This window comes from Metopolophium dirhodum, chromosome 1, assembly GCF_019925205.1.
Source record: "Metopolophium dirhodum isolate CAU chromosome 1, ASM1992520v1, whole genome shotgun sequence".
NCBI lineage: Eukaryota > Metazoa > Arthropoda > Insecta > Hemiptera > Aphididae > Metopolophium > Metopolophium dirhodum.
This window is the reverse complement of record NC_083560.1, coordinates 119,408,312-119,418,919: the sequence shown is the minus strand read 5'-3', so window position 1 is coordinate 119,418,919 and position 10,608 is coordinate 119,408,312. Positions and strand designations below refer to the sequence as shown.

The 10,608-nt window shown below is 31.1% G+C and overlaps 1 protein-coding gene across 1 annotated transcript; it reads right to left on the bottom strand.

The window, feature by feature from the left end:
- Nucleotides 1-1,395: 1,395 nt before the first annotated feature.
- Nucleotides 1,396-9,956, bottom strand: LOC132935637 (protein O-linked-mannose beta-1,2-N-acetylglucosaminyltransferase 1-like). Its single transcript, XM_061002230.1, has 12 exons — nt 9,290-9,956; nt 8,985-9,200; nt 7,858-8,031; nt 6,532-6,895; nt 6,237-6,451; nt 6,084-6,154; nt 5,618-5,932; nt 5,232-5,463; nt 4,686-4,951; nt 4,218-4,536; nt 2,864-3,036; nt 1,396-2,544 (listed from the first exon to the last, which is right to left on the bottom strand). The coding sequence occupies exons 1-12, from the start codon at nt 9,374-9,376 to the stop codon at nt 2,457-2,459; spliced, it is 2,520 nt and encodes an 839-aa protein (XP_060858213.1). The 5' UTR covers nt 9,377-9,956; the 3' UTR covers nt 1,396-2,456.
- Nucleotides 9,957-10,608: the final 652 nt, after the last annotated feature.

Below are 10,608 nucleotides of genomic sequence, written 5' to 3'. Positions count from 1 at the left end.
TCAGGAAATACTTTCACCGGACTTTAGATTGTCCTCTTTATACAGCTGAAAAGTTTCACACGAAGTAACACGACGATGGACATATTAGTATCACGTGATGCCCATATAATACGCTGTTGTTGTCGCGTTTATTAATGTTGTGTTTTTTTCCACTTTAAATACTGCCGTCTCTTAGACGTATTTATTTTTCAAAGAGTAATCCAATTTCGAAAATATTATGCTTGTAAATAAATTAAGTTTTACATCGCTAACGGTCGGAGTCGTTTGTGTCTTATAAGGTTAATTACCTTTCTTACGTATGTTGTACAAGTAAATTAATTATTTCAATGAATTATATTTATGTATGGGTAACCTGCATGGAAGTTTAGGTTGATAATTTATGGTTGGTTCAAAAAAAAAAAAAAAAGGTACCTATCTACTAAATTTAAGTTTTAAAATACAGGAGACTGATCAGGTATACATTTATTTATAGTATCGTTTGCGGTAATTTACTATATATTTAAACGTAAAAGAACTTTCTCAAGTTCAGTTTTCAAATTTAAGTTTTTTCTGGATATGCTTACTAACAATTTCATGTCCTTTACGAGTGTTGAAAATATATTTCTATATTGAAATATATTTAGATATGAAAATATTGCAATAAACAAACATGAACGAAGAGTTAAAAAGTTTAAAAAATGAAGTATTAATTAGTGAATTCACAGTTCACTCCTTTAGGTATATTATCTCCTGTTTATGATTCAACCAGGAACCTTTAAAATTTATCAGTATCGGTTCCGGTTCTGGTATCTATTCGGAATACGGGTTCAGTTAATAGTATGAGAAATATTAGAAACCTTATAATATGATCATACATAGTTTATACACAAAACAGTAATACCATTAAATTATGATAAATAAAATAATTTTATTTTTGAACTTAAATAAAGTACTTATTTAATTTAAAAATTCCGGTACTTTATTTATTAAAATAAAGATTTTGGTTCCGGTTCCAGTTTTTAATATTTTAAAGGTTCTCTTTCCATAAACGGTACTTTTAGATTTGGTTCTAGCCCCTGTCAGAGAGAAAACAACATCCTCTTAAGTTAGCGCAATAAATATTAGCCCAAGCAAAGCTGTATTTTTATACTGTGATCACAGATTTTGATAACCAGAGTACCTTTTTATTGAATAAAGTAAGGAAGTGGTTTATACATATTTTTTTTTTTTACTAGATTTTAGTGGATTATTCAATTTGGCACATTTTCAATTGAGTTTACGAAATTAGTTTTGGAACCTATATTTGATTCCTATACAATAAAGATACCTTCTTTATTATTCACAAATGATGTTTATATTATTATATTATAATAATTGTGGTCAAAATATGAACGAAAAAATATAACAAAACAGTAATAAAAAATATTTATTAATTTCAGTTTTATTAAAAATAAAAACTATACACAAATTAATGGGGCAGGGCAGTCTCTACAACCTTAATATAAAAATATTATTTAATTTTAACATAAATAATAATAAAATACAACATATTTTATCTTTGGAGTCAATATAAAACAAATTATAAACTCATTAAAAACAATAAAATAATTAGTTTATCATTCTGTTATTCTTGACATAAAATAACAAGCATAATTTATCTAGTTAATAAAGTAAAAAATCCCTCAGTTTAATTTTAAAGTTGGGTTCCCATGTTTGGTATACTCAAGTACATCAATAATCATATGGGCCAGTTATTTACGTAGGTAAATAATGTTCTAACTGGCATATTTGTCAAGTAAATTAAAAATTATATTATTTGCTTTTCCATTTAACTTGTGCCACATCCTCTGGAAACACACCAGTGACAAATAATTTATTGTATGGGTGTACCGTTACGGCATGTTAAGCATCCAAAAGTAACAAATTTTGGCAAGAACATGATTCATGAGAACCCAGCTTTAGCTAGGAAAATTAAATTAAATAAGAAATCGAAGCAGTCTCTACATTACAAATTAGGTTTAAAATACTATGAGTCGGCAGTTTTCTTTAGTTAGAACTGGAAGAGATTTATATAAAACTTAAAATAAAACATATACAATGATTAGACTTATAGAAATAGAGGGAAAATTTGCCCTGAGAACTGGGAGATGAGGTCGTTCCAAAGAAATTACAAGAGATCGCTTGAATTTTATCATCAGAATGAGCGAAATGGAAGTACTTTAACAGATTTATTAAAATAGGATCATCCTAACAAGCTTGCACGCGTTATCATACTTAATGTACCTATGTATATTTCTATAAGTCTATGACAATGATACACAAGTATGATTTTACAAATAAATGAGATGATTAAAGTTATACAATAGTAAAAACATTATAACATTTTAATTTTAAACATTTAACATAGATATGTAATTTATAATATAATGGTAATAACTACATTAAAAAGTAGTCTTCTTGTCATCAGCAGTTTAAAGCTACAGCATATCATCTCCACCATCATCATCTTCACCAACACCAATACTATTGTACCATAAAGCAGTCACATTCATCGGCTTGAATTTGCTATTATAAATAAAAAATAATATAATTTAAATAAATTACAATATTATGCAGTGGGGTAACCAGGGAGGCTAAGGGGGCTATATATATTCCCATTGACTGAGTTGACATAAGAATTTTATCAAGATTAATAAAAAAAAATAAAAATGCTAACATCATATACGTATATGCCATAAATAAAGTTATAATTTCAATAAAATAAATACCTAACCTTAATAATAAATGCATGTGATATATAAAAATGTACAGTCATATAGTAAATAAAGGTACATAAAGTAGTAGTCATTAAAATAATGTTTATTTTAACATTTGTAGAACTTACCAAAAGTGTGAAAATGGACAACTGATGATAAATAATTCGGAACCGCTTTTAATATGTGTTGGAATTCCTTCTTCATCTGCATTTGTTCCGTCATCTTGATTATCAGTATTAAGATATAGCCGCCACATTCCCTTGTAATGCCCTCTAATGTCTAGGTCCCATATGCCTAGGCACTAAATATACAAGCAAATATAATTATATTCAATGGTAGTTAATTATAATTTATAGTTTATAACCAGGGATGGGTAAGATACCGAAAAACTAGTATCGTGATACTAGATAATTGATACATACTTACATTGTAAGTATTTAGATACTCGATATTCAATACCTAATTAAGTTTTAAATATTAAGATACTCGATACCTAATACTTTGAATAAAATAAGTCATGGAATTTTTTAAAAATTTTATTTATATACATCAGGTGCATATTATATTTTAATTGGTTAATGTACCTAGACTACAAAAATAAATAACTCAGTAGTAATAATAATATTCTACAGCACAATAATTAATTATTATTCATGTGTATAATTTTTTAGATAGACATAAACAACAGACTACAGCTAATAAGTAATAATTTAACTATAAACTAGTAGGTATTAGTTGGTATATCTTATTATACTAATAAACTATTATAATATTATTATCAGGGCTTAAACCCGTTCACAGATTTTTACCAAAAACCCATAAAACCATAAATAATGATTATTTTAATACTACTTTACTAATTACTTGGTATTGAATTATATTAATAAAACTAATTTTAGTAAGCACCTACCTATTAATATGTTATAAATGTTTAGTTATATAATAATTCGCAAAATAAATATTAATTGTGATGGTAAAAATCAGAATTGTAGATAGTTAGAAATTAATTAATACTGCAATTAAATTATGATATTCTTAAGTTTAAATTTGCAGCGTCTCTTTTGACACATGATTCAGTAACCCTACGTAAAACTTCCACCAGACGCACTACTGTCCAATGCCACTTTTCGTAAAAGCAACTGTAGGCCTTTGAAAATAATCGTAAAAAATTGATTTTTCAAAGTATCGCATTAATGTAGGTATTGAGCATCTTTTGTTAAAATTTTTTTATGAAAGATACTCGATACTTCTTATTATTGTATTGGGATACAAAATACAATTGTATCGAGGATACTGCCCAACCCTGTTTATAACTAAGATTGGGATTTTGATGCATTTTGCATTGTTTTCCGAATGTAGTAACACAATGCTCGTTTTATAACATGCATGTTTCATGTATTTTTGAATCAGAATAAGAAGTTTTTTTGCATTTTTCATTTTCTTAAAAACCATTAAACAGTTTTTCAAAAATTACTTATTTACCTTTGCCAAAGGAATCCAAGCAACATTTGCTGCATTTCTATTGCCTCCAGATGGATCATCCATTTTTATGTATAATACAAATAATTTTTTAGATCTAATTGTATTGTCATTATTCTTCATTTCATCAATAACAAAAAATTCTTCGTCTGATTGATAATAGTTTCTATTTCCTGCATCATGCACTCCTCTATTATCATTATGTTTGCTACCTTCGTTATTCCACTGTTTTTTTCGGCATGGCCACCTACTGTGATCTAACAGTTGGCCTTCTGTCATGATCCTACGTTCCATCCACCCAAGGTATGTTATTCGAGTCATCCTATACATATAACACATACAAACTGTAATTAATATACTCATTTTATACGTATTGTAGAATTAGAGATTTAAACTAAACAATGTGTGAGAAAGTAAACCGCCAGTAAATACCATAATACAAAAGCATTATTTGATTTTTAATATACTGACTTGTCAATGTTCTTGAAACGAATCAGACCCCCTCTATCGTCATATTCTCCTCCAGTTCCACCACTATGAGATCCAGCACTTGCCCCATTTGTAGCAGCATTAGGGTTATAGAATGCATGACGACCAAAGTATGTACGTTGAAAATATGGATTCACATTAACAGAACGAGATGATCCAAAATGAAATGTTCTGCTGACTTCTGGTACTATACATTGTCTACCACGTTGCACTTTGGTTGATCGCATCCACATATCCCAATCCCAGGGCTAAAATATCATGTTGATACCAGTTAATTATTAGTTGACAGAAGAATTAGTAATTGTAAGTTTTTATGGGGTAAAATATACAAGTTAATAAGCCATATAATAAAATATTTGTCTTAAAAGATAAAAATATACAGCGATTAAAAAACAAAACTAAGAAATACTCCAAATTTGTAGTGATATTATAAAATTCTGGGGATTTAAAAATATTTAAAGAAAAAAGCATAAACTTAAAATAAGATTGTTTGAGATCAATATAATATATTATAATCAATATACTAACTTTCTCTACTGTTGGCCATTCTGATTCTAGTTGGTCCTTGTACAAGGACCTTTTAAGCATCCATCCTAATCCTGGCATCCAATCGATACGGTATAATACATCTGGTCGACTAGCAGTGTGCTCATATCCCTGGTCATTCCATGCAGAAACACAGTACAGCGATCCAGAACCACTACCACCATCTGTAGAGTCATCAGGTACTGCCAACAGTGGAAGAGTCTGACTGAAGAAACTAAGAAGCACAATAAAAATTTCACAATAATATATGAGAGTATAAATCAGTTAAATTCATACGACTGATCAATGTTAATATTAAGCCAATTTTCTTACCATCAGTAATTTATTATTTTAAATAATATATTTAATAGAATAATATAAGTACACACCTAAAAAAGTCAACAGAAACATCAAGGTCGTCTTCCAACACAATAGCATAATCAGCCTGCGGGAACAGTGAACCAAATGTGTTTGTTAACGCTGATTTGTAATGCTGTGTAACTCGACGGCGACGAGAATTAGTATTGCTTGCAATTTGCCCTCCACCAACTCCATTGACTGAATCACCTACAGCAGGCATATGTTGTACAGCCCTCACACCCAACAGCCGAGCTACTTCAACTGGTTCATCGTAATATCCGTCCACATGAACGGTAACCATATGTCGTTGAACGCCTCGAGCATTCAGCACAGATTTTATTGTCCTATTAATTATTAACACAATCATTTCCAATCATAGAGAATATTATACTGAAATTATATTACTTCCATAACAATATAATATAATAAACAGTAATACATAATAAGCATATAATATAAATCACTTAGTATGCCTACAAAGAATAATTGTTATACCTGTAAAGATAGTCAGCTCGATTACCAGCTATTATTACCACAGGCACTCGGTCAATATTTGAATCTGGTATCTGCATAAAAATAATTAAATTTATTATTATTTTCTATTCATTTTATTGAATTTATTCTAATATAAAATTATTCTGTACTCACAGGCAATGGATGGAAGTCTAGAGGAGCAGGATGTACACAGCTACATACATCACCATACCCCTCGATACGGCTACAGAATCGTTGTCGTCGTGCCAGTGGTGATTCAACTATAATGTCATCATCAATAATGGAGCCACTGTCCACAAAATCACCACCATCATCATTGTTATCTTCAGAAGCACCAGCTGTTATCCATGAATCACACCACTCGTCATCTACAAATCAAACATTTAATGTAAGACATAAAAATTAAATGTAAAGGCTAATTATGCTAAGATTATATTTAAATACTTACTTTGATTGTTATGACTACGATTTAGATCAAGTGGAACTTGTACGCGAAGTAAAACATCAGTGCCCCAAGAAGATATAGCTGGCGCACTCTTACTATTATGCTGTAAGACTAAGCTCGGGTTACTGTTATAGCTCTCACCATATACACGACCACCAATACCATCAACATTTCTTTCTCCTTCTGGATCATTGTTATGATGTTTAGCTACCATTGCCCACATATCACGCCAACCAAGTTCAGACAGCCACAATGATCCACCTGCAGCAGATCCAGATCCACTTCTACTAGCACTGCCACCGCTTGCACCAGTATGCATTTGCATTGCACGCCTGCCTTCGTTGGTGAGGTGGAATGACGCCTCATCCTAATAAGTGGCATAGAAAGATTAAATTAAATTCAAAAAATAAGAGTTAGGTACTATAATTTCACAATTTTACTTAGCTAACACAGTACTAACATATTGGTAGTAACTTAGCATGAATAGAACATTGAGAAGCTTTCAAATTACAAGTTTTATTTTTATTTATTAAGATACGCAACTATCAGTTAACACTGGAGTCAAAATATCATTTTTTTACATTAGACGGTAGTGGACTTGTTATTATCAATTAGGCAAGTTACGTGTTGATGTATGTTAAGCTAATTGACAAACTGAACGGTCTATATACTCATAATGATTTGGTGACAGTTAATGCTATCTAGTATTGACTTGTATATGTTTTCCTTATTAAGCACTATAACAGTAATTGTATTTACAATTTCTTTAAATAATTATGTCTACTCATCATTATTCATTTTTAATATCATATTCTCAGATTTTTCTCTATTACACTTTGTACAAAGCTAACTATTCTATGATTGTCATTGTTTTTAATAAATACGAGTAATTTTCATAAGTATTAGAGCAATTTTATTACTATTAAATTTTGAGAACAACTAATGATGTTTTAGATTGCAAGTGTAAATGACAAAAATAAAAAGGCACATTTTGAAAAAAAATGATTGAAACTAATATATACACTGTAAACTGTATTCAATCTCAAAGTGTATGATTATCATTCATTAAGTAGACATAATTATATTAATTATTCATGGAATGTTTTGTGCTTAGATAAATAAAAATGGTTTTGTGAAATAAAAATAAATTGTGGTGGACATTCAGTAAAGGAAAATTAAACACGATAAGTTAAAATATTACCCTATGGATAATTAATACGACCACTAGATTGCGTTAAGAGCTACTGAATTATCATTAGCACATTATTCTGCCACCTGAAATTGTATCGACGCGTAACCATTCTATCTTAAACTGTGTGCAGTACTAACTTTAACAGCAAATATCATTATACGGCCAGAGGACACACGATGCAAAAAACTAATGAGTGGTTCATCATCCATGTATGTATCAAATACCCGTTGAGCCATCACCATACCAGTGTGTTGATTCAGGACGACAACATGCATGCCTCTATTGTTTAATGGATCACTATCGTCAATCACCTGAAAATTAATAAATAAATATTTTTTTTTCTTAATAAATTTATTTTATGCTGTAAAGCTTTAAAGATGATGTCAGCGCACTAGTTAGATTCTCTCTTTGACCCTTACACAACATAGTAAATTTGTGTTCAGCTAAACCAATATTTTGTGGTTAGCTTTAATAATAAACCTGAGTATGTTATCGCGTTTATATTTTAAGTTTTTACGTTATTTAAGTTGTTTTGCAATAGGTGTATGAGCATTTTTAAGTTATAATACATACTTATAACTTACATAAAATTCTCAAAACTTATTAATTATTAGTTATAACTATAAAATGTTTATTTTGTGTTCTACTCAGTGCCGTATTAGAAGCTAGCATTTGAGTTACATTATAATTGTTTTTTTTCTCATAAATTATTTAAAGTTTTATTATGACTCATTAACTATAACAACTTAAAAATGTAAAAAATATAGCAGTAATTTGAACGTAATAATATAATAATATTATAAAAATTATACTAATAAAATGAAACAAAAATCAGCGCCAAAATAAAATTTGGGAAAGGCGCCACAGAGTGTAGTTACAGCACTAGTTCAACTTTAAGGTTAAATTATATTAAAAAGTATTGTATCATACAATATATTAATTATTATATATTAATTAAATAAAAAAAATTCAAATAAATTTATTTAAAAATGTGAAAAGCAACGTTGAGTGTTGAGTTGACACCGTTAACACAACATTTAAATTCATTACTGGAACTTGCTTTGTGTACCTACTTCAAAACTTAACTGTACCTACCTAATATTATTATACATTTTCAAAAAATAAAAATTAGTATTTTTTTTATCTATGCCCTATGGTTTCAATATAACAGTGTACACTATAAATGTGGGTAAATTTTACAAAGCATTTCTTATGCATAAGTTATGCCAGAACAATATTGATGTGTAAATAAAGTGTAAATTACCGTTGCATCGTCCACACATATCCTCACACGATTTTTACTAGACAGCACCTCTATAGATATGTACTTTGCTGTATCGCCTTGAACCCATTTACTACTGCTGTTGTAACCGATACCTGCTGCAGAAGTGGCAGAATCGACAGTTTGGCGGTTAGCGGTGAGCAAAGTCAGTATCACGTTGACCAGGACAAACAGGATGACAGAGCACACGAGTAACATCTGCAAGCAAAACAGACATTAGACACGCTGTTTTGTATAGTATTAATATATTATAATACTACAACTACAATGAACTGGCGGATACTCACCCTGACGCGCTTCCAGCAACAACAGTTGCGGCGCATGGCGGTTGCTGCCATGGTCTTTGTATAAATGCGCACGGAGAAATCGCTCATTGCTACGTTTCACCAGACCACTATAGAGGAGTCTTCTCCTGAGACCGGACTAGCTTCGGCACCACATCACTTGGAACAGTAGGACCAAATGCACGTGTGATGGTACGTGGATCCGGATTGTTTTGTCTTGTGTTTTCAAAAATATTTCGCCCTAGGTATACGTTATCTCTTCCGATTTGTGTTGGCACTCGGTACCTACGTATTTTTTTTTACCGATTCGAGCCACAGGACTTAAACCAGAGACGGACGCGGTAACGACGGTAGACGATACGAAATCCTAATCCTACCGATTGCTCAATAGTCAGTACTCACAATACGGTTAGACCACCACCACCACCACCACCGTCACCACCGTCACCGGCGCCGTAGATCGTCGTTCGTGCCCGTCAGTACGCGGCGGACGAATCAGTGATCACAAAGATTACGTCATGTCCACAGGGATCGTACGTACCTGTGATATAGTGTTTTGAACGGTTCTCGATTCAACGACAACAACAATAACAAGCAACAATAATATCAGTTTAGTGTTATTATCTAGTCTTACCCGCGGGAGTCGGTCGGTCGGTCGTGGTCTGTAGTATCGATAACCGCCAATAGTAAACAACTACACACTTTTTTGTTACTGCTGATAAGAGTGACATTAGCAAGGGCCCGGATGGCCAACTCCGACAGATGTCGCGTCACGTAATGCATGTTGACGGCGAAGACGCCTAGGTACGGACAGTCAGCCCTAACACCAGTTAACGTTTAAAATCGTGTAACTCGTAAAATGTAAGTTGTGAATACCAAGTACTTGGCTAATGCTAAGGTTGTGGTAAATATGTGGATACGACATGGCATGCATATGTGCTAGTCATCTCCCATCGGCATATTATAATAAATTATTGTGTCTTTATTTTAATTTCCATTAATTAACAACTTATAATAGGAACGTTGTATTCCATTTTCAAGTTTTTTGACTGAATGAACATTTTTTTATAGACAATCATTTGAAAAAAAGGTGGACAAGTGAATGTCACTGTGCTGTACAGTAGGTTCCAAGTGGCTCACTCTAATGAATGGTGTTAAATTTGAATTCAATGATATACCTAATTCTAATATAATTTTTCATCTGATATTTAAGTAATATATCAAGAGTCTTGTATTAAATTTTCACGCTTTTTTACACAACAAATAAAATATTATTGACAGTTATAGAAAAAAAATGTCCGTAAACAGCTCAAAAAGAGTCA